The following is a 23,532-nucleotide window of genomic DNA, read 5'->3' as shown; positions in this document are numbered from 1 at the left end:
ATGGTTGACTATTTGATGACGATTCAGTTAAGATTGGTTTCATAGTATGTGAGGCTCCCGGCCAGTATGGTATCAGAGCCTCGTTAAGAAGAAGGGGTGCATATGGTGTAAATATAGTAAAGAGAGTGAGTAAGGGAGAAAACCACTTAAACCTGGAAACACCTGAACCAAACACTCAACCTATTAAATCATGTTAATATAGTAAAGAGAGTGAGTAAGGGATAGACTCTCACCCTCTAATATGCTCGCCCCAAATCACACTAAATTGCACAATTCTGAGTTCATCCCATTTAGAAAAAAAATATGGTCCAAAGATGCATCTTTGTGTATTATTTGGATGCATCCCGAGATGCATCTCTAAATTATCCCCTAAAAGTTTTTAGAAGCGTGTTAAATACAAGGGGGAATTATTTCAGAGATGCATCTTTGGAATCCCCCATGAATCATATATGAACAACACCATTGTCCAAACATTGCAATTTTTGTGAGACCAACTTATATTAAAGTAAAATCAAAGTAAAATGAAGTTATATTAAATTTAAATCAAAGTAAAAAGTCATACATTAATCAAAAAGTCAAGACCATACATAACATTTAGCCAAAAATACACAAAAATAATAAATTAAATATAAACTATTGAGTATGTCTAACTCAGTGCCTCCTTTGTCGCATGTACTACACGATATTCCGTAACTCGGAAACCATGTGCTTCACGTGGGATAATTAGGGAATGTCATCCTCAATGAGTCATGTCTCTTTGCCCGCTCTACCAATATCCGCAACATGCCGATAGATCGTCGTCACACTCTTTGCCTGCTCATCCTGAACCTCAAGTACCTGCTGATTAGCTGGCCTAGGTGGTCTTCCAGGAGCGTCTGGTGTCAAGATAGAGTGTGACATCCTATAGAACCAGATCAAGTAACCCTCAAAAACATTCCAGTGTACAAGAGTTGGCTCTTTGCGATACTCCTCTAGTACTAAGTAACTCAAAATCATCAAGTGTCGCACCAAGATCTCTACGGCGGATGCCAGGAGTAGCGAACTCTGATGGGTGTCTCGAAATAATTTGTAAGTAGTCAAACTGACTCATCGCTCGCTCTGACATATAAGGATACATAAGAGATGTCCCACATGCCAGTCATATGGAATATAAGGAAATGATATCAAACGGTCGGGTCCCCTAGTGACCATCGTATGAACAGAAACAAACGTCATCTGGTACCATACGATCAAGAGAGACTTTGAATAGCTCGACTGCACTAATTCCCATGTACGAAACAAATACGGTAGCACACGGTGTACGCATGTGCAACTTCAAACCCAATGATGCGGGGAAAGTTGGAGATGATACATTCCTGAAAATGGTTCGGATGAAATATTAATAAAATGTGAAACAAATGAATTATGAGAATATTAGTAACAAGAAATTACCGTAAGCATAGTGAAACTCCCTTTCATCTGCTTTGTCTTCCAAAGACAACTCTCGTCCATCTTCGAGTATAGATAGACCAAACAGATGGCCCCTTAGTTGTACCCGTGAATCAAAGTTAGGTCGATAAAGTACTTAAGGTAGACCACATCGATATAGGTTTCACTTTTGTCTAGAAACATGGATGTGCCAACCAGAAACAAGAGGTAACGCCTTAATGCACATTGTTGGTGGTACTCAACCTACATTTCATCACCTTCGGCGTCCACAACCTTCTCCTTATTGTCTTTATAAAGTTTTTCCAAAAAAATAAAACAAACCTAGCATGAGCACCTCTAGTGTCATGTGACTCATGCACAACCTTAGTAGGGTTAGTTCCCAAAGGGTGACCATCAGATCGACGACTTCGTCTCGCCCAATCCTCTCGTGGTCTAGTAATCTCGCCCTGATGGGAAGATGTATGAGATATCATCCAAGGTGATGGTCATCTCTCTTATAGGAATGTGAAAAAATGACATCTCTGAATGCCACCTCTCAGCAAAATATGCATGCATGTTGTGGTTTATGGTCTTGTAAGTAGAAGATCATAAATCAGAAAGACCGGAATATCAGATAACATTAATGAACCATCAGTAGTGGGCTCTGCCAGCTCCAATATCTTCATTCGTAGTTTACACAATTCAAACAATAACACTTTTATAAAAAGATAATACCACCATCAACATCGATTTAATTAGTTGAAAACATATGAATTTTAAATGAAAATAAATATACCTCTATTTCCCATACATGCCTAGCAGCATGGTAAACATATAGATGAAGTAAGGAGGTGTCAAATGGACCTCCTAGGTAACTCTCTAAAGGATCATCAACATCGACAGCGACTTCCTCCTGGGCTTTAACGGCTTCAGGAACTTCAGGTTCTGCTGCATCATATGCCTAAGAGGTTTGAGAGAGTTGGCTACAAGAACAAGATGGGTGAGAACATCGGGGCTGCGAAGTAGATGCACTATCTAACGAGTCATCAGTAACTCGTGGCCTCATGGTCCTCGCTGCGTCCCTCTCACGTCGTACCGACGAGACTTGAGAAACACGCTCGAGCCTAATATGACCAGTGTTTTTTTCAACCATTGCACTTGTGTTAGAAATAGAGATAAATATAAACAGCATGTCAGAAAAATTCACAAATTCCACAAAATCAACCAATTTTTTGCCTGAGGTCAATCCGGAGATGTATCTCTGAATACAATGCAGACAAATCCAAAGATGCATCTGCGAACAAACATGTGTTTGTCTCTCATGGCAAAAACCTCTTTTCTGCCCTACCAAACCCAAAAAATCTCAATGCATGTTCTTCTAACCTAACAAATTCATTTACACTTCTATCTATCGTATCTAATACATCTAATATAGCCTAAACAACTAACTACAAATCAAAAAATAAAAAGAGATTAAATTTTGAAATACTTACCTAATCAAAATGATGAGAAGTAGATTGAATGTTTAAGATGCTGGAAAGAAAAAAAAGTTTCAATGTTGCAGAACTCTAACGAATGGTGTTTGAATGAAATGATGAGATGCTTCAATGGTTGTGAGAGGTCAAATATTTTTTTTAAACTTTTGAGAAACTGAAGGAGGAAGAGGTAAGGTCTGACACAGGATATGAAACAATAACATCCTGAGATGCATCTCCAGACCATCCATAAACTTTTGAATAAATGGTGTTTACGATACATCTTCAGACGTATCTTTTGTGCATTGAAAATATTTCTCCAAATTAAATTTCGACATAATAATTTGATTTGAAAAATGATTAAAATATGTGTGACATTAGTGGTGTGGGGTAACACTTAATGATAAAAAAAACAATCCCCTTCAAATTTATGATTCAGTTCAAACTCTTGATTTTTGCACACCCTTATTTTGGTCCTGTTAGTTGCAATTTGTGGCTTCGTATGGATGTATTTATGTTGCATATCCAAACAATTGATTATCGCTTTCTAGTGAAATTTCAGCCCTTCATTTTTTTCCAATTAAGACACTATAAGTATTTTTCTAAAGAGTTAATGGTTAGGATTTCCACTTTATACCCTCCAGTGAAATTTTCACTGGAGACAATCCTAGTCCTAACAACAATATCCTATTTGTTAACTTCTGAATAACTGTGGAAATGGAACCTAAAATAGATTACAGTTGAAAAAGCAACCATTGGGGTAATGGACAACAAACTCATACAAAACTGTATATATACAATTTAACACATGAAAGCTACCCAAAACTGAGATAAAATAATGATATTCACGATGGAATAAATATATATTATCATTTTCATCTTAAACATTTAGCTTTCTTTTGAATTTTTATTGTAAATTCCATATGAACTTCTCTTGTGTTCAGTCAAGAATAGCAATAAATCCTTTTCATTTTCTTTTTCTAAATGAGAATGGGCCTTCACAGCAATGCTGAACTCTTGTCCATACATGTATATTGCACATGCTGCTTTTAATAGTTAATTAGGATTAGTTAGAGAGGTAGAAAAATTATTCAATTTATTTAAAAGAAATTGTTATGAATGAAAATACCTTATTGGTGCATCGTTATAAGTTTTGCTAAAGAATCACAACAGGTTGAATCCTTCTTTAATATATCCCTCAAAACAACTTTGAATCAAGAGATGGTTGTTTCGACCAAAATGCTCCAAGAGAACCGCTCCTAATCTGCAAACAAATGCATCAGTAACTCCATAAACCTCCCCAAAAAAATAACCAGATCCCCCACACCAACTTTAAGACCAATCCAAAAGCAATGAGTCATTGCGTGAAAGAGGGAACTCGGAAGAGTTCTAAGGGGTGGATGAGCCCCATTGATTAAGAGGGAAAATGAAACCATTTAAATTGTTTCTAAGCCATTCCCAAGACTATCGATTTCTTCTTGAAATTTTTTGCGATGACGCTTAAATAATCGGCTGATGGATGATTCCTCCACCCAACATTCGCGCTTGTGCGTGCAACCCGGCTTGAGATACATTCATTAAGCTCATTTCACTAAGTTATCTTTAGATGGAGCAGAATTGATAACAGAAGCAGACCTTGAATAAAATCTTAAGGATATAACCATTTGAGAGTAAGCGTGGATAAGTTTGTTATCTTTTGAACAATTGATAAGCTTTTTCTAACCGAAATACTTATCAACAGCTCAAAGCTCAAGGAAAATTAGTATGTTTTTATATAGAATTCTTAAGTGTTGTGATGTAAATAAAATGAATACAAGAGTAAAAGGAAACCAAATTCCATTGTTGAAACTGATAATCTTGTACATTACATTGCACCCTCTCCAAAGATCCAAAAAGAATAAACTAATCTGCAACAATGTTTTGCTTTTAACTAAAAATGTCAACAAAAGAGAGATACAACAATCATTCATGTATAGAAAATTTAGAAGCCTCATTTGAAAGTCCAAAAGGAAAGGATGGAACAGCTTTAAAAATTTCATCCCTTCTCTTTTCCAAACTCCAAAGCAAACCAGCCAGACAGAGAGAATCATAAATCAATGAACTCTGAGATCAAAGTTAAGCCGCAGGAGACTTGTACTTCTCCACCATCTTCCTGTATTCTGTAAAAGTATAAAAATAAAAAAATAAAAACTCAGAAAACTTTTAGAAGATATATAATATTTACAGATACTTTGCAAAATATCAACAATGTTAATTTACCTTCTTGATTGCTCCAAAGCTGTGCAGCTTGTGGATTTAACGGCGAGCTAATGTTTGGCTCTATTATTAAAGGGTAAGAAATAATTAACAAACAGGCAAGATAATGGTTTAAAAAAATGTATGTTTTCAAATTAATTCAGCTCTCAAAGTTACCTCCTAGCAGGCTTTGAATTGATAGAAGAATGGTTCTTACATCATAGGCAGATGACCATTTATCCTGAAAAATCCAAAGATCAATCATTCCACATATGGTTGTATTTAAGATAATGGATAGACAGCACAAGACATAATCATATTATTTGTTACCTGAAGAATATCTAAGCAAATATTGCCATGCAAATCTACATTGGGGTGGAAGCAGGTGGTATCAAATTTGACCTTGGGAGCCTTAAAAGGATACTCATTGGGAAATGAAAGAGAGAGTTTATATTCTGTTCCCTCAAATACAGTTTCTTTGCTTCCTGTTATTGTTCCTTTCCAACACAATATATTATCCTCCTCAGGGAACGCAGATATACCAGAATCTCCACCCATCTGAAAAATCCCACATAAAACACACAGATAGTAAATGAATCAAATGATCGCAAATTACAAAAAAGAGCCAAAAATTCATAGAAAGTGAAAAAGAGATCCAATTTCTTACCATCAAAGCCATCAATTCAGACTGCAACCTGTAAATCGAAACAAAACAAGAAATTGAGTGACTTAGATTAGAAGAAACAGACAGAAAACCCTAGCAATACTGTAAACTAAGATTAAAATAAAAAAGAAACGCAAAAACCCTAAATTAAATTCAATCCACCAAAATCTATTCTTGTAGAGTAAATTTCCAATCAAAAGCGATAAAGACAATATTCGATTTGAAAAAAAAGTAAAAAAGAAAGGGAAAAAAAACCTTCTGAGAACAGATTGAGAATCAACGGATTTAGGCGGAGGAAGAGATTGCTTTGAGGGAGCAATGTTGTCTTGACCAGCTTCAGTGTGGACGTTAATGGTAGCCATAAGAGAGAGAGAGTAGCGATTGATTTTCGTTTAGGGTTTGGGGAGAAGTAATGGAAATGAATACAGAGATGAGAGAAAGGTGGGGACTGTGTTGTTGATTTTAAACCAAGTGTCTGTGACGAAACGACGTCGGTTTCTAGTAATTCGAACGTTGAGAAATATATCCACAACGGCTAGTAATAGTTTCTCATACATGGAAATACACCTCATTCTAGAATTTTATGCAATTAAATCCTTTTTTTTTTTATTATTATTATTATTATTATTATTATTATTAATAAGCTTTAATGTGATATATTGATAACACCGACACTTCCTCGTAGCATAGCCAAAATAACAAAATATCACATAAGTGAAATATGCAACAAACATTCAAATGATCAGGCCGCTTACCAATAATCTCATCAACAAAACCCAACTACATCGACATGGGCCACGAACTCAGTTACGACAATGTGTCATTGCATATACAAGACTATTTAGAAATGCAAGAACTTATTAGGGAATCTGGTGATAGTGATGTTCTCGAGACCTCAATTCCTGAAACATCTGGGATGAATCAACCATGAACGCGACGAGTTAGGATACCTAGGGGTATGGAACCGGTGGCATGTATGACCAACTCGGTCGTCATCATTGGTGTTACAAATATTATTGTATGTAATCATATTTAAATTAAATATTGATATTTTTTATTCATGTTTTATATAGATTAGTTTTTACATAATGGAACATAGAATCGTTGTCAGATGAATTGGCGTCAACTTTTTCTCTTTAAACCCAAACATCAATTGGATTGGATTGGCCTATAGGAGACGTCAATTCACTTGGTGTCGGCTCTTTAAATTTTAAAGTAACCCAATTTCAAAAAAAAAAAATGGAACGTAAAGAACTGTTGTCAAACCAATTGGTGATTGCCTTTAAAATTAAAGAGTTTGTGTCAATTGAATTGAGGTTTCCTATATGGCTAGCCAATCCAATTGACGCCTAGGTTTAAATAGGAAGAGATGGCGATAATTCATCGGGCAACAACTCTATGTTCCCATATTTTTTGTAAAAATTAATTTATATAAAAAATGAATAAAAAATATTAATATTTAATTCAAATATGATCATGTACGATAATACTTTCAACACTAGTGATTATGACTGATTTTTTCATACATGCCACTGATTCCATGTATTGGTTGTTCAAATCGAGTTGTGCTCGATATTGATTCACCAGAGGTGTCTGACATGTATTGGTTGTGGGTTTGAGTATTTGTGGGTCAGTAATTTTGTTGGGTAGGGATTGTGAGTAAATGGTCTGGTAATTTTGTTAGTGGAGGGGGGGAGGGGGTAGATGTTGAAGCTTCTTGTGTGCAAGTGGTTTGACGTGGATCGTATAAATACTTATTTTCGAAGAAAAATCCAATTGTAACCGATATGTTCCAAGCCATATAATTATTAGTTAGTTTACATTCGGTTGGCATAGTTAAGATTCATTGACGACGGTGCCTCCATTTACGACACTCGGCTTTAGAGAAATCTTTTCAATCGTCAAAGGCTTATTATTATTAATCTTACATTGATCCTTTTAAAAACCGGATTGAATCCGCTGGTTGAATCGGGAATTAGAGGGGTCATCGATCTGGTCTGATTGTTGGATCGGACAAGCTATTGAGCCAGTGAGAATCAGGTAGAACCGACCAAAATTGGTAAAAGTCGGCGAATCGGCAGTTTTGAAGAACTGGTGGGTTAAATGCTTGCTTTTTTTTCTCAAACAAAACGACGACGCCATTTTCGATTTTTTTTAAAATTAAAATGAAAATGTAAATAGAATTTGTTAAAACTTATTTTGAACAACTTTCCTCATTGAAATTAAATTTCTTAGAGATCGTCACTTATTTATTATTCAGCTTATGCTGCAATTAGACTTTATTAAAAATTTATTTATATTTGTATTTTGTACTATATTTTGTTGTGGATAATAACTATGTTTAGATTTTGAATTTAAAGAATGAAATATTTTGAAAATTTGAAATTTTATGGGTGTTGTGGTTTTTTTAGAGACTGATTCGATCGATTTAATAACTATATAGTTTTGTTATAGATATCAATTTATTCAAACGAGTTATGGGGTTTAATTTGGTTTAATCATGTTGTTCGACCAATGACCTAGGGGTTCGATCATTAAACCAGTGACACAATACTCTCATTGATTTGATGACTGGTCTGATTTTTAAAACACTGAATGTCATTGTCTTAGGCACATCGAGGGATATAATATTTGTTGATGCATGTCGAATTGCAATTTCACACCGTCACTATGGTGCATCTCCACAGTGGTGAACCCGGTGATCTACATACCCCCAACATATCATCCTACCATAGCCAAAACACGCAAGGAACATATAACACTGACACTTCCTCGTAGCATAGCCAAAACACCACAATAGTGAAACATGCAACAAACATATGTCTACCAAACACTACACCAACCATTTCTTGCTTTCGCCAACAAAACATTCACACCAATGTCGTCATTTAATTGACTAGGCCGCACATCAATAATCCCGTCAACATAACCCAACTACATTGACATGGGTCACAAACTCAGTTACGATAGCGCGTTGATGCATATACAAAACTACTTAAAAATGCAATAACTTATTAGGGAATCTGGTGATAATGATGTTCTCGGGACCTCAACTCTTGAAACACCTGGGATGAATCAACAGTGAGCGCAACGAGTTAGGGTACCTAGGGGGTATGGAACCGGTGGCATGTATGACCAACTCGATCGTCATCGTTAGTGTTAAAAATATTATCGCATGTAATCATATTTAAATTAAATATTAATATTTTTTATTCATGTTTTATATAAAATAATTTTTAAAAAATGGAACATAGAATCGTTGCCAGATGAATTGGCGCCAATTATTCCTCTTTAAACCTAAATATCAATTGAATTGGCTACGCATTAGGAGGCGTCAATTCATTTGGTGTCAACATTTTAATTTTAAAGGCAGTCGCCAACTGGTCTGACAACAATTCTATGTTCCAATTTTTTGGTTTGAAAATGGATAACTTTGGGAATTAGCTGAAAAAGTTGATTATTTAGGGAATTAATTTGAAAAATTGAGTTATTTAGATTAAAAAAATCTCATTTAAAATTTTTTAAATTTAACTTGAATAAAATACTTTATAAATTTACATCATTTTAATAATTCTCCGTATCTTTTATCCAAACAATAGATTTTGGTAAAGTCATTTTAAATTTCTTCAAAAGATTATTTTCCCTCATTAAAATGTTTTGTTCATAAATATTTTGTATAATAAATAATAACTCTAACGAGCATAAGAGATAGAAGTCTCTAACAAAACATGAGAACTATAATTAGTTTATTGTCTAATAAAGATTACCTGGAAGTTGTTCTGGCGGGACAAAATAACTCTACAATAATAATCAATAATAAAGTTATCTAGATCATTTATATTTTACACTATGAACAACATCAACTACTTTCTTAGATATTAGTTCAAAAGTAACATTTCTCCTATCAGAAATGTCATTAAACTCGTATTTCTTTTTTATGCGAGATATTAATTGTTGTTTGAATTTACACTCAAATAATGAACATCTGAATATAAAGGCAGTTTGTACACTTATCTTGATGTGATGAGGCGATTTGCTTTCTCGCACGATGACAATGCCATCACATGTTGCTTTCTCGAGCATCATGAGGTTCGTGCACAAAATACTTGACATAAATAATGAGTTGTGCTTCTTCGATCTTTCTTATATCCACACCAATCAGCATCTGAATATCAAGTAACCATAGCTTCTTTGCTTTTAATGTCTCTTTGAAATAGAATTTCACAGTTTATCGATCCTTTTAAGTATCTCAGGATTCTTTTTGCAGCCTTCATGTGTGACACCCTTGATTCACTCATGTATCTGCTCAGTAATCTGACTGAGAAACCTATATCAGATCGAATATTGCACACACATCTCAGAGATCCGACAATTTGTTTGAACAAAGTTGCATCGACTTTGTCTTCCTCTCCATGCTTCTCCAACTTCAAATTTGGTTCGACAAGCGAAGATGCAGGAGTCAAATCATCCATTTTGAAACTCTTGAGTATCTCTTTGACATACTTTCTTTGATGTAACACCATACCTTACTTCGACATTTAAAATCTCATTCCTAGGAAGTACGACAACCTTCCTAGATCCGACATTTCAAATTCCTTCTTCATCAACTCTTTGAACTTCGACAAGTTCTCCAAGATATTTCCAGTTACTAACAAGTCATTAACATATAAGAAGATGCTTGTTATATCTTGTGCCACAACCTGAACATAGATACCATACTCAAATTTGCATTTGATGAATCTCAATTCGATCAAGTATGAGTCGATTTTCTTATTTCATGCCCTAGGTGTCTGCTTGAGGCCATATAGCTCTTTGTGCAACCTGTATACTTTCCTTACTTACTCCTGAATCACAAACCCAAGTGGTTGTGTGACATAGACCTCTTCATCTAGAGGAGCATTCAAAAATGATGATTTCACATCTAAGTAAAATATCGACCAACCATGTTTCCATGCCAAGGCGACTACAAGTCGAACAGTCTCCAATCTTGTTACTGGTGCATATACGCCAAAGTAGTTGACTCTTTCTTTTTTAAGAAAACCTTGAGCTACCAACCTTGTCTTATGTATTGCTATCGACCCATCAGCATGGTGCTTCAACTTGAACATCAACTTCACTTTGATAACTTTTGTATGTGTTGACAATTCGACTAACTCTCATGAGTTATTTCTTTATATTGCTTGTAACTCTTCGACCATAGCTGAGTTCTACTGTTTATCATTTAAGACTTCGTTATAGTTGATTTATTTAGCACCTGCAAGTAAGGCAAAATGAACTAATTCTCCATCTGGTGTGACTTCATTATCACCAATCACTTCATAGTCTTGAAGTCTTATCGGACGAACTCTAGTTCTTTGAGGTCTCTGACTAGTACTAGCTACACCATCTTCGACTTCGAATGTGTTGGATGTCAGTAACTGCTTCAACTTCGACTGGAATATCGACAATATCTTCGACTTTGACATCCTTACTTGCTTCGTCGAAATCATAGCTCATCAATGGCTTGACAATTGCATCACTATAATTCTAATACTAGATAGAATTTTCATCAATCACAATATCTCGACTCATCATGATCTTCTTATTAATTGGATTTAACAGCATGTATGCACTAGTTTTATGATATCCTACCAGAATCATAGGTTCACTCTTGTCATCAAGCTTCCTTCTTCTAGCATCAAGAACATGCTTGTAACAAATGGAGTGAAACATCTTCAGATGACTCACTGGTGGTCGTTTGCTACTCCCCACTTCTTTAGGAACCTTGTTCTTCAGCTTCTCGGTAAGGCACCTATTCAGAATATAAACAGCAGTGCACCATTTGCCTTAGTTCTTCTGCTCAATGATGGGATAGATTTGCAGAGATTCTTTCATTGGAGATAAAATTTATATTTTACACTAGGCATTTGGTGGGTCGAACTAGATGTCAAATATTAGAACTTAAAATCACCTGATTGATGAAAATAGAGGGATTACGTGTGGAGAGGGGGAGAGGGAGAGAATCCGAGAAAGTATAATTGAGGGTTATAATTGACATTGCATTCATTCAAAATACCTCCAAAGTATACCTATAATTACAAGTGGATTGAGACTAACATAACTGAAAATATAAAAACTAAGGGCTCGTTTGATTGAGTTTTGATTTTCTATTTTTAAAAATGATTTTATAAATCAGTTTTAAAAAATTGTTTTTAAAAAAACTAATGGAATAAAATCTATTTGGTAGCTCTGTTTTTAAAAATTGTTTTAAAAATTTAAAAGTTAAAAACTTGTTTGGAGAAATTGTTTTTGGTTTCTAAAATCTAAAAATTGAAAAATTTATAGTTTTTAAAAACTATTTTATAAATCAATTTTAAAAGAGTTTTGAAGAAAAACAATAAAATAAAACATGTTTGGTAATTCTACTTTTAAAAATCGTTTTAAAAAGTGTACCACTTTTCCTTGTTTTTTCCTCATCATAATTTCCAAAACTAAAAATCAAAAACCAAAACCTCTAAAACCTGTTTTAGTTTTTTAGTTTTTAAAACTCTCAATAGAGAATAGTTTTCAAAAACAATTTTATAAAATTAGACTACCAAACAAATTTTCTTATTTTCAAATTTTAAAAACTAAAAAACAGTTTTACAAAATCAAATCAAACAGACCCTAACTATCTATAGCCCATTGCACAACATTGTAGTAATTGATTACTGCGAACTTATAACCGATTACACCCTCAAATCAACTTTCTATTTTTAGCTCATAAGTAAATTTCACCCCGTTGTAACTTGTTACATCCCGGTGGTAGCCTCTTACATTCACTTAACAGAATTCACATGCACTTTTTTTTTCTTTTACAAAAGATTCTAATTTATTTATAAAGTTGTGTGAAAATTAATTGTCCAGCCGAGTCCACCCTCCTAACAGTTAGTGACTGACTTCGAAGAGTCTACTAGTAAGAGAAATTTATACTTACAACAATCCACACAGAAACTAAAAACAAAATCTCATCGAAAATAGGAAATAATGGAACTTGCTATAAGAGTATGCTTTCTTCCCACCAGACATTTATAGTTGCGCAATTTACAATAACATTATGTAACAAAAATTGGGAGGGGTGTCAAGATTGGTTGCTTCTCATTCAGTTTCATGAACTCTTCAGAGCTGCTAAAGCTTCCCTTGTTGCCAACGAGACAACTGCGTCAGAAGCATTTGGCAAATAATAATACTTCCCTGCAGTATGAGTTTATTTTATGAACCCAGTTTTCTTCTGTTCCAGAACTAAATACATTTATTTAATAAAATAACAGTACACAAACCTTGAGCAACTCTAGCAATCTCTTTAGCGAAACCAGTTGACACAAACTTGTTTTCAGTGTCGATGACAAGGAGAGACATTCCTGTTTTATATATCTTCGCAGCGACCTCAATAATTTCATCCTTCATTAAAACAAAGAAAATAGTTAGTTCAGACTGAGAGAAGTCGGAACTGAACATTTAGGAAGACTGGGATGAATTATGAAAGTAATGCATATTAAAAAAATAGAGAAAATAACACAAATTCTCCTCTCAATAAGAGGAGATTAAGAAAACAACAGAATGTGCGGCGTCTAATATGTTAACATTTGCCAAACCTCTCAAAGTTGTAAAATAGATATTGAAACCTCAAAGGAATGATGTTAAGTATATATTTATGGTATTACTTGTCTTGAATTCAATAAAAATGGTTTCACCCATAAGTAGGCTCCTCACCAAATATAAAACCGAAGTTAAAGGTTTAAATTCTCATTTCCTTGGTTACTAAGGAAATTGTTCATCTCATTCGGATGTCTCTTAACGTGTCTAATTACAAAGCTTAGTTGTACCTTTAATTCTTGCGATGTAGGTTTAGGGGCATCACTAGCGGCAGCAGCTTCAGGGTCATTTGACCTTTTCAATGATATGTTGGCACGACCATCAGTGATTGCAACAATCATTATACGTCCAACATCACCACTTTTCTCTGCATTTAATCCAACCCTAACAGCCTAAGCATTTTCAGGAAGAAGAATAAGGTTAAGAAGATTCAGCAAAAGATATATTTTGGGGAACAAAGCCCATATCTGATTCATGAAAGACCAAACTGATATAAAGAGGAATATACATATGAAATTATATTAACATTTCTTAATCAGAAAATACAATACCAGCAAAGATCTAAGCTGACATTGTCATTTCCACATTAGTGGTAATTTCAATTCCTTAAAAATGTCAATAGCTTGAAATCACCATTTAAAATATTAAAAACAAGATTAACATAATAAGCAACCCATAATTTTTTTAATTTGACCTCAGTAGAACTTGAGTTTGTTTTAAATTTTAAAATTTAAATATATTACTATACTAAACAAGATATCTTAAAAAATCTGCATACTGTGGTAAGACCATGTGCAAGGGGCGACCCTCCACCACATGGCAGTCTTTCAAGACGTTTCCTTGCCATTGCAATTGATCTAGAAGGTGGTAGGAGAACTTCTGCAGAATCTCCACGGAATGGAATTATAGATACCTATTTAACAAGCATAGTAATTATTAGTAATAATATTATGGAGACAGTATCATAATAAATGAATCTTGTTTTATGTTAAGTCCAACAAATATCACCACTTAAACTCTGATTGATGTGTTTAGATTAGGTATATATATAATGAATCATATAAAGAAATCAAACTTATTGTAATTGTTCTATTCTAAAACTCTGATTCTGGTTCGAGAAATTGCAATTATGCAAATATATGCATCGATAACCAGCTATGCACAGGTTAACCCTGAAAATAACAGGTACCACCTTAGGCACGGGCAAGGAAGTAAAGAATTGTTATAATTTATAAACTGCTTGAGTTCTCAGGTGACAGTGACAATTCTCTTTAAGTGGGTATATATGTGTTATTTGAATAATGAAAGTTTTGTTTTTTCATGTTCTGTCTAATAATTTTTATACAAAACTCACATGGTGGATTGGCACATGTAATTTCTGAAATGATATAAAGCCTCATTTTCATTAACCATTCAATTATAAAGAAATTCACATTAATTGTTAAAAAATATGTCACATACAAACCTGATCCCTGCTTGTATAACTTTCTGCCAGAAGCTTAAGTGCCGCACCTTTTGCATTCTGCATTCTGTTCAATGCCATGCTTCCACTAGCATCAACCACAAATATGACCTACAATAATTAAGATTATTATTTTTTAAATAGTATAAAAGCTTGATCACAAACAATTCAATATTATGTAGTAAGTATTGTCAGAGCAAACAGGAGATTTTATATTCCATGGTCAGTAAAATAAAATTATTGATGCAAAAATATTAACATTTAAATCCTATAAGAAAACCAGAATGGATTAATCACTAATTATCAATGGTATAGACAGTAAGACACCAAGAGTCTAAACCAAATAAGGAGGCTTTGCATAACGTCAACATCAGCCATATTTTTTTAAGTTTGATGCAACAATTGTTAACTATATAGCCATTAACGTGTATGCAGCCTTAAAAGTTTTTAAAAATAAAAGTGAAGACTGAAGATGGCAGAGAATATAAGAGAAGAATAGCAGTACCAATGCTCCTGCTTTACGCGCCATTCTCTTTGCCCTCATGTCAGTTTTTTCAACATATACTTTTCTACGGTTTTCGGTGTCTTTTTCCCTTCGCAACTTTTGATAAGGTGCAGCAGCTCTAAGGGTTGCATCAACTGCTAATCTCTTTACAGGACCCTGCAAACAGTGGCTTCATTTAGTGGGGGAAAAACATACAACTTGAAATTGTAATGAAAGTGAAATAGTCTTGATGATCAAAGATAACTATTTAGCGGGAATTGTAAATGTGATTCAATTAGAATACCGTGACATAAATGCAAGTTGATATGAACCAATCAAATCATTTGACTATATACTCTATTGGTGCTTGCCGAAGTTTCAAGAAAAAATTATAAACAGCAAACCAGCTAAAATTATATTTGATGTTTTAACTTTCACTTGTAGAACAAACAAATGGGGTAAGGAGTACCTTTGGAAGCATTGGCTTGATGTATCGGCCTCTGTCCTCTGAAAATATGACATTTTTTGCCCTTCCAGCCTTCCCACGGCGTCTCTGTGCTTGTTGGGCAAAGAAGAGAAGTTTTTCATCCACCAAACCCCCTTCAGCATCAAAGATAAATTCTTCAGGTAATTGGTCTTGCTGTTGTTCATTCTCTTCATCATTGTCATCCTGTTCAGAGAGACAATATTCAAATTATATAGGTACAGTGAAGTAGGTGTTTAGATTTAGGAGAATTATTACAAAACATTATTATTAATAACAATTACGCAAATAAGTCCATATATAAACATTTGTTTCAAAAGATAGGAAACCCACTGTACTTGGCATGGTCTCCTGTGAATGAGCAAAAGTTTTTTACTTTAAAAAATGTCCTCATATTTTTGTTTAACTTTCTGAAAAGTGATTTAACTTAACCTCTTCCTCTTCTTCTTGTTCTTCCTCTTCATTCTGTTCTTCATTAGATTCTTGGTTTTGTGGAGGCGGTGGTGGCGGAGGAGGTTGATTTTGTTGCTCAGGTGGAGTATCGGTAATGATTGACCGGGGAAGAATGACCAATTCTACCTGTATTACAAAGTATACAAAAAACAATTTATCCGACAGACTCTTTAATTTCAGAAAGTAATAACAACCACTTGTACTTGATCAAAACTCTTGAGCATAAATACATATAAAGGGCCTAACCAAGATCAAGTTTGATCATATCATTTTACAGTGATTGTCTCTCTCTTTCTCTCTTTCACACACACACATACAAACACACATGCACGCAGAGAGACACAGAGGTGGTGCTAAAACTGGGATAAAACCCTAAACTTCAGCATCTCATTCTTCTAAAATAAAGAAAAAATCTTTATATTAAGTCAAAGAATATTGATTTGCTATCCTTCATTATAATATACACAATTAAGGATCAAATTATTGTCCAATTACTAAAAGATGCTCTGATTTGTAGTCAGTAATTTTAGAGTTGGGAAATTATTTGAGCTCAAATAAATTTCATTTAAAATTTTATATTTTTTTCACTTCACAGAAACAGAATATCACAAAGCTCGAAAACAGAAGGCAGAAGTGATAAAATTATATTTAACCAAATTTTTAGTAATACTAGCAACCTGCATAGCCTGTTCCAAATACATGACTTTGCAAATATAGCACTATAATAGCAAAATCAAATTATGAATCTTTTGAATGCATAGTTCAAGGATATTATTGTTTTGTTGCCCTTCCTTTTTATGAGGCTATCATCACTATAAACAATTAGTGGTAAATATTGAGCTACATCTACATCGCATTTAACTGAAACAAATTAAAGTAACTAGACAAATTTATATTTTAAATGTGGAACACAAACTAAATATTGACCACTTATTGTTCGTAGGTAGCAGGAAAGCTATGAAGAAAGAAACCTTCACGCTTCAAACTATTGACGCTTAGTAGTTATGTTCCTAGGAGGATGCTATAAGAACTGCAGAGACGAGAATTTAAATTTCAAAGAAAGCTTACGGCTTTTTTAAGGTCATCCACATAAACCTTTTCACGTCCCTCCAGAGCAGCTAAGCACTTAGCAACACGAGCAGCATACAGCTCAGCTCTGTGTCCCTGCAGTCCATAACAAGTATTCAAATGTGATGACAGCAAATATATTACGATCAAATACTAAATCATATAACAGTTTCAGAGAAAGAAAAGCTTGTGTTAGACCACAAGTCATTAATAAATAGCATAGGAGAACCATGTAGGTTAGGGCAGTCGCTTAACTAGGTAGTTAGGCAGTTATGCTTGTGTGATAGCATTTGTGTTTTCAGAATTGTAATAAATAAGAAAGTTATGGAAAAGGAGGTTATTGGTTATTTGGATTAAGGATTGGGAGGGAGAGACCAAGCTCTTGAATCTTGGAAGGGAATGTCCTTGTAACATAACCATCCTTGTCTCTACAGATTTTCCTTTATGTTCTGGTGTGCGATTGCAATAATACATCTATATCCTCAGTTTTAAGACCATTTTGCAGAGGATTTATCCTACAATTTATGTTCTTAATTATCCTACTTTATTTGAATATAGATACAAGTTCTAATACCTTGTTATGGAATTAAAAATATATGGCATTTAATGACCTCAATGAAGTGGTCGGCATAATAAGGAGTGGTAGAGAAGAAAGAATCCTGAATGTTTCCTTTAAAATTATAACCCTTCTTTAGCCTAAATTATACATGATATTCTTGTGTTTCCAAACTTTATATTGCAGTTATAGTCTCCTAAACACAGTTAGTAGATGAGAAAAATACATAATGATCAATTATTGAGGCAATGTTTTCTTGTCCTGCTCATTGATTGGTTTGAGCTAGATTAAAGATAGGCTCATAGTTAGAGGTAGAGGGAGATCAAGAAAGACTGTACGTCAAACCATTAAGAGAGATTTAGATGCCCTCTCAAACAAAAAGAGATTTGGTGGTAAAGATCTACCTTTGAACTTAACACGTGATATAAGGAATTATGAGATCATCTGAACTCTGAAGCATGTGGCAGAAAGTTCAAAGAATGTATTTACTTTCGATTAGCAGAAGAATGAGATATTTGTTTGGTGATTTACTTTATTAGACAGTAGAAAAATTACTTCCCTTAAGAAACAAAAAGAATTGACCAAAGTTCACAATCAATGGATATCTGTAGTGTACATCATATTTACCGTAAAAAAAACTTCTGCCAAATCAAAAAAATTGCTATAGAGAATTTACCTGGACACCACCTCGTAAAGCCTCGATAACCAGGTATTTTAATTGTTCTTTGCTAATAGTAACATCCTTGAGATACTCTCTAGCCAAGATGATCTGCATTTCATAATTATTAAGTCATACAACTGTTTCTGTCAATCTACACAGCAAATCCTATATTATGGGATATGGAATAAAAGCTGTAAACTCGGAAGTTCCATTAACTATATAACAAAAGACCAAAATAAAATAGACAAAAGGAATTCGAAAAGCAGATACCAAGCTAACATATATATTGTAAAATTAGTAATTTCGTCGTAAGTTTTACAAAGTCTCAGCTGGGAGACTCGACTGCATTGTTTGTTCTGAGACCTGACCCAAAAACCCAGATTTGGATAAAATCATGTAGTCCTCGCCATCTATCTTAACCAGAATTTACATCGTGGAAATGACATTATGGATGTGAAGCTATGCATGATGGTTACTTTTGTAGGGTTGAGTTAGGCCCAACCACATTTCTCAACAGTTACAATCATACTTGCCAGTCTTACAGTGGCTTGTAACTCTTAAGTCTAAGTAATTTTATTTATTGTGAGCATAGTTTAGGCTTCAGGCTACTCTTCTTTACTCTTTGTTTTCTTGTTGGCAGAACCCAGTTAAAAAGGTGTTTCTTTGGCAGAATAAGGATGAGCAGAGGGGAATAGAATTTTGGATAGTTCCTATTGTAAAAACCATGGCCAGTTCAAGTTACGACTGTTTTAACAGTTAGCTAAAGATCACAACCAAATTAGAGAAGAAATACAGAACCAACAACATATATGTCGTAAATAACAGAGATCCGATTGGATTTGGTGCGGAGTTTGCAAGGGAGTGAGGGAACTCTCAAATATCCAGGAGTTATGTGTACCTATCTATAACTTGTGTTCTTCCATCCTCCCTGGTGATTTTGCAATCATCTTGATTCAGATTCAGGGAGGAGAGTGATATTCAATAAAAAAACCTATTGTTTACTATCCGTTCTTCACTTTTCCCATATGATCCCTATTACACTCCTAAGCATACCTGTGTCTTTGCATTGTCTGTATCCTCATCAACCATTTTAAATACTTGGCCACAGTTATCCTGAAATTCTGTTGCAATTCCAACAGCTTCAACACGGTTTTCAAAACTCATTGGAAGATCTGCACTGCAGAGGAGTGTATAATTAGAAACAAGAAAGATGATCAAATTTTGATAAGTCATCTGATTAACAAAGTATTGGGTCAAGGATTTTTTAACCATTCAATAACTTTTTATTAGTTAACAAAAATATTTGGCATTTAATACTGAAGTTTTTTCTAATTTCATGAAATTATGTAGCTTACTTGCCTCATCACCACACTCAATCTTTGACTTATCTTGTAAGGGGAGGAAAATAAAAAAGAATCCTGAAGGGGGAAATTGTAGATTACAGCAGTACCTCAAATTAATTGCAATGCGGTCTAGCAGATGTTCACGAACAGAACCTTCGTCAGGGTTATAGGTAGCAATCAGAAGGGGCCTGCATGGGTGCCTAAAGCTGATTCCCTCTCTTTCAACAATATTTACTCCTTCAGTCAGTACATTAAGGAGCAAATTACTGATACCCTCGTCCAAAAGATTAATTTCATCAACATATAAAACACCTCTATGAGCTTCAGCGAGTAGGCCTGGTTGGAAAACAGTTGTGCCTGTCTTCACAGACTCCTCAACATCAACTGATCCAATGAGTCTGTCCTCTGTGACTCCAAGAGGAATCTGAAGCATAAACAAATATATGATGATTTATAGGAAAAAAAAAATATCTTCACAAATGATTATCGGAATGAATCTTGGATGATAGAACTTAATCACATACATGGAAAGCTTATTCTCTGAACAGTACCTGAACAAAAGGAGACTTGATGATATGAGTTTTAACATTTCCATCAGAATCATATTCCACGCGTTTGTAAAGACCATCTTCCCACCTACAAATGTTAACTCTTGCTCAATGAGCTTGTTGAAACAAAAAGACTCAACAGTAAAAATAAGAAAGGGGTTCAACAAAGATTGCTTCATCCCACTTCCTCAGTATGCTAAATTAATAAAGTTATTTTATTTCTCAACTCTCCAAATTCCAAAGTTGACATTTATCTCAAAAAGAAAAGGAAAAAGCCAGTGAGCTTACTCTTCAGGGCACGAGGGATCTGCATTGGCAATGGAACCTTGTACAACTTCAATAGGCGGAAGAATTGCATGCATTCCACGCGCCATTATTGTTTTAGCAGTTCCCCGCCTTCCTGATATAGCAATCCCTCCAATCCTAGGGTCAGTAGCCCCAAGTAAAAGAGCAGTTTTAATAGCATCCTGCATAACAACCACAATTCGCAAAACTCATCCTTCAATAGAAAACAAAAAAAAATCAACTCAAATTCAAATATCTAACCACTAAACCCTTCAAAAAATCAGAAAGGTTTTCAAAACACATAATCAATTGTTATATCTCCATCATTTTCATCTCCTCTTCAATCATTTCATGAAATAAACAGATGCATGAATCGTAAAAGCAAACTAAACAAATTCCAATTTCATAATGTTTCCATAATAACAAGTAATTAAAACATTATAAATAAATAAAAAGAATAATTACTTGGCCTATAACAGCAGCGAGAGGGAAGTACTGTCTTCCGTAATTGGAAGCATCGAGCTTCTCCTCAGAAGCTTGCAGAACAGCTCCATTTTCGGATTGAGCGCGAAGTTTTGGAACGGTGCGTTTTGGTGGAAATGTGGAATGCAAAGAGAGAAACGGTTGTGATGTGAATGAAGGAGGAAGAAGAGAGTGAAATCGGAGTTGAAGATTGGGGGAAGCAGTGGTGTGAGGTGTGTGTGTCAAACTGAAACCCATTTGATTGAATTTAGAACCAACGATCACGGTGCCACCTTTTCTTATCCGTTCTTCTCTTCTATATTTCTATTTTCATTTTGGAGGGTTAATTAACTAATGAAATAGATATAAATAATAAATAAACTATACTCTTTTCATATTCTTAAATAAGTTCAAGTGTTTTTTGTTTTGGTTTCTAAATTTTTTTTTGTTGGTGTTATTCTCGAACATCAATTTTTGGTTTAAAAAAATGTATGTGTTTAAAGATGTTGAGTTGATTTTCAAATTTGTATGTTGATACATATTATTACACGTGGAAATACAGCATGTGGATTATTAAAAGAATGGATAAAATTTAAAATTGTTTTTATTTTGCAACTTCTTTCCTCTCTCTTCATCTTCTTTTTCTCAAAGTCACTATTGTTACCTTATTCTTCATTTACACATACATCCATGACTTTTTTCTCAATTGCTAACTTTAATCTGTTTTAAATTCCAGTATCTGATTGCAATAGATCAATGAAATTGCTTATCCCAAATTCACTTGAAAACCTTACACAGAGATATTGGAAATGTCAAAATTCTAAGTTAATGTCAAGTTGCAAGTTGTTCATATTGGATGATGAACTTGAACGAAACACATTGTAAGACCCCAATTTTGACCCTAAGATCTTTCATGATGTCTCATCATTTGCATTGGCTTTGGGGTCACACATTGAGATCATCCTTATCCCTCATTCATTGGGTTTGCATTGGGAGAGATCACCAAACACACTTGATTGTATCATACTTTATTTTTATTTGTTTACTAACCAAAATACCAAAAATATGTCTATGTATAGTTTTGCTTCTATTGTAGGTAGTATGTGCATCCACTTATGCCTTATCAAGCTCACAACTAGGGTTTGAGACCCTCATAATAAGAAATTAATCAAGGAATGGTTCACCATTGGTTCTAAACATAATATATGGATCCCCATGTTCTTTATTTGTCATTTTGATTAAGAGTTCATCAAGAGTTTGAAGCTAGTTTGCCTTGTAAGCCCTAGTTCATCTGGGTATCTTGTGTGACTTCCTCATCAAGTTTCTTTAACATTTGGTCAAATATATCAAGGGATACTTCATTATACATCATATTATGCATATATGATCCTCCATTAGCTCTAAAGATCAAGAGAACTTCAAGATTGCAAGTTGGTTCAAAGAGGTTGAATAGAGAAAGTCAACTAGTCAAAATTGGGATTCCATAGACCCTATCTCCTACAATTTTTGTCTATAAAAATGATTCCAAGAGAAAAGTTACTCTTTATGACATTCCAAACAACTTTCGTGTTGGAATCAAGAGCTAGTTTTGCTTGGAAAGTCATTTTTTATGGTGAAAGATTATAGGTCATTTTGTTTGTGCCCTAGTTAGGAGGTCAACTTCCAAGAACCATAACTTGCTCAAATTTTATGACATGAAGTATATCCAAGTTTCATGATCAATTTCAAGATGTCTTATCCAACTTTGATTCTTTTAGAAATGTCAAATTCAACTTGCAAGTGCATGTGCCAAGAGAAAACATTATAGGTCATTTTGGACCATCATCATTTAACAAGCAATTTTCCTGAACTTATAAAATGCATAACTCCCTTATGACAAATCCAAATGATGTCAAATTTGTGATCAGATTGAAGATGGGTGAAATAGATACAACTTTGGTGAAGAAATCATTTTCATTTGGAGCTCATAGAAAAAGTTATTCAAGGTGGAAGAAGTGGTCATTTGACTTTGTACTTAGAAAATTTTCAATTATGTTTGATTTCTCCAACTTCCACCTCAAAATTAATCATGATCCAAGCTCCAAATGAAAAAGTGTTCAACATCAAAGTTGTTCCTCTTGATGTCACCTTTTCCAAAATCCCAAGATCATGGCATCTGAAGCATTTTACAAGGACTTGCACATGGTTACTATTTATGGTCCCATTTGGATGATTTTCATGACCAATCTTCAATTATAATTGCATGGCCTCATGTTAAGTTTTCAGCATCATTCATGCACAATTGTGGACCTTTTCCAATAATTTCATGGGCATATCATACGCTCATGCAAG

General features: G+C 34.3%; 2 protein-coding genes across 3 annotated transcripts; both read right to left on the bottom strand.

Annotated features, from left to right (window-relative positions):
* Window positions 1–4,701: 4,701 nt before the first annotated feature.
* LOC127120828 (ubiquitin-conjugating enzyme E2 19) lies at window positions 4,702–6,334 on the bottom strand. Its single transcript, XM_051051395.1, has 6 exons — window positions 6,037–6,334; window positions 5,785–5,812; window positions 5,448–5,675; window positions 5,295–5,358; window positions 5,142–5,201; window positions 4,702–5,041 (listed from the first exon to the last, which is right to left on the bottom strand). The coding sequence occupies exons 1-6, from the start codon at window positions 6,141–6,143 to the stop codon at window positions 4,998–5,000; spliced, it is 531 nt and encodes a 176-aa protein (XP_050907352.1). The 5' UTR covers window positions 6,144–6,334; the 3' UTR covers window positions 4,702–4,997.
* A 6,111-nt stretch (window positions 6,335–12,445) lies between these two features.
* Window positions 12,446–21,558, bottom strand: LOC127120827 (magnesium-chelatase subunit ChlD, chloroplastic). Of its 2 annotated transcripts, none has more exons than NR_190209.1 (15): window positions 21,205–21,538; window positions 20,743–20,921; window positions 20,458–20,542; window positions 20,014–20,330; window positions 19,617–19,735; window positions 18,579–18,671; window positions 17,347–17,442; window positions 16,258–16,404; window positions 15,811–16,011; window positions 15,363–15,518; window positions 14,861–14,968; window positions 14,174–14,308; window positions 13,626–13,787; window positions 13,080–13,200; window positions 12,446–12,993 (listed from the first exon to the last, which is right to left on the bottom strand). NR_190209.1 is itself a non-coding variant. In NM_001427550.1 (15 exons), the coding sequence occupies exons 1-15, from the start codon at window positions 21,457–21,459 to the stop codon at window positions 12,908–12,910; spliced, it is 2,265 nt and encodes a 754-aa protein (NP_001414479.1). In that variant the 5' UTR covers window positions 21,460–21,558; the 3' UTR covers window positions 12,603–12,907. The 2 variants fall into 2 exon arrangements, 1 of the variants encoding a protein (NP_001414479.1); NM_001427550.1 differs by having other exon boundaries at window positions 12,603–12,993; window positions 19,617–19,740; window positions 21,205–21,558.
* Between the last annotated feature and the right edge of the window lie 1,974 nt (window positions 21,559–23,532).

The sequence above is a fragment of the Lathyrus oleraceus genome, chromosome 2, assembly GCF_024323335.1.
Source record: "Lathyrus oleraceus cultivar Zhongwan6 chromosome 2, CAAS_Psat_ZW6_1.0, whole genome shotgun sequence".
Lineage (NCBI taxonomy): Eukaryota > Viridiplantae > Streptophyta > Magnoliopsida > Fabales > Fabaceae > Lathyrus > Lathyrus oleraceus.
The sequence above is the reverse complement of the archived record's forward strand: the minus strand, read 5'-3'. Positions and strand labels throughout refer to the sequence as shown.

Bases quoted from the DNA above. Each gene is read 5' to 3' on its own strand.
- LOC127120827 (NM_001427550.1), bottom strand. From the start codon at position 21,459: ATGGGTTTCAGTTTGACACACACACCTCACACCACTGCTTCCCCCAAT. The intron at 18,672-19,616 runs GTATGCTTAGGA...TATGAAATGCAG, and splicing joins CAGACAATGCAAAGACACAG to ATCATCTTGGCTAGAGAGTA. The intron at 16,012-16,257 runs GTTAAGTTAAAT...CTCTCTGAACAG, and splicing joins AACAAGAAGAAGAGGAAGAG to GATGACAATGATGAAGAGAA.
- LOC127120828 (XM_051051395.1), bottom strand. From the start codon at position 6,143: ATGGCTACCATTAACGTCCACACTGAAGCTGGTCAAGACAACATTGCT. The intron at 5,676-5,784 runs GTAAGAAATTGG...GGGATTTTTCAG, and splicing joins CTGAATTGATGGCTTTGATG to ATGGGTGGAGATTCTGGTAT. The intron at 5,042-5,141 runs GTAAATTAACAT...ATACTTTTACAG, and splicing joins GCTTTGGAGCAATCAAGAAG to AATACAGGAAGATGGTGGAG.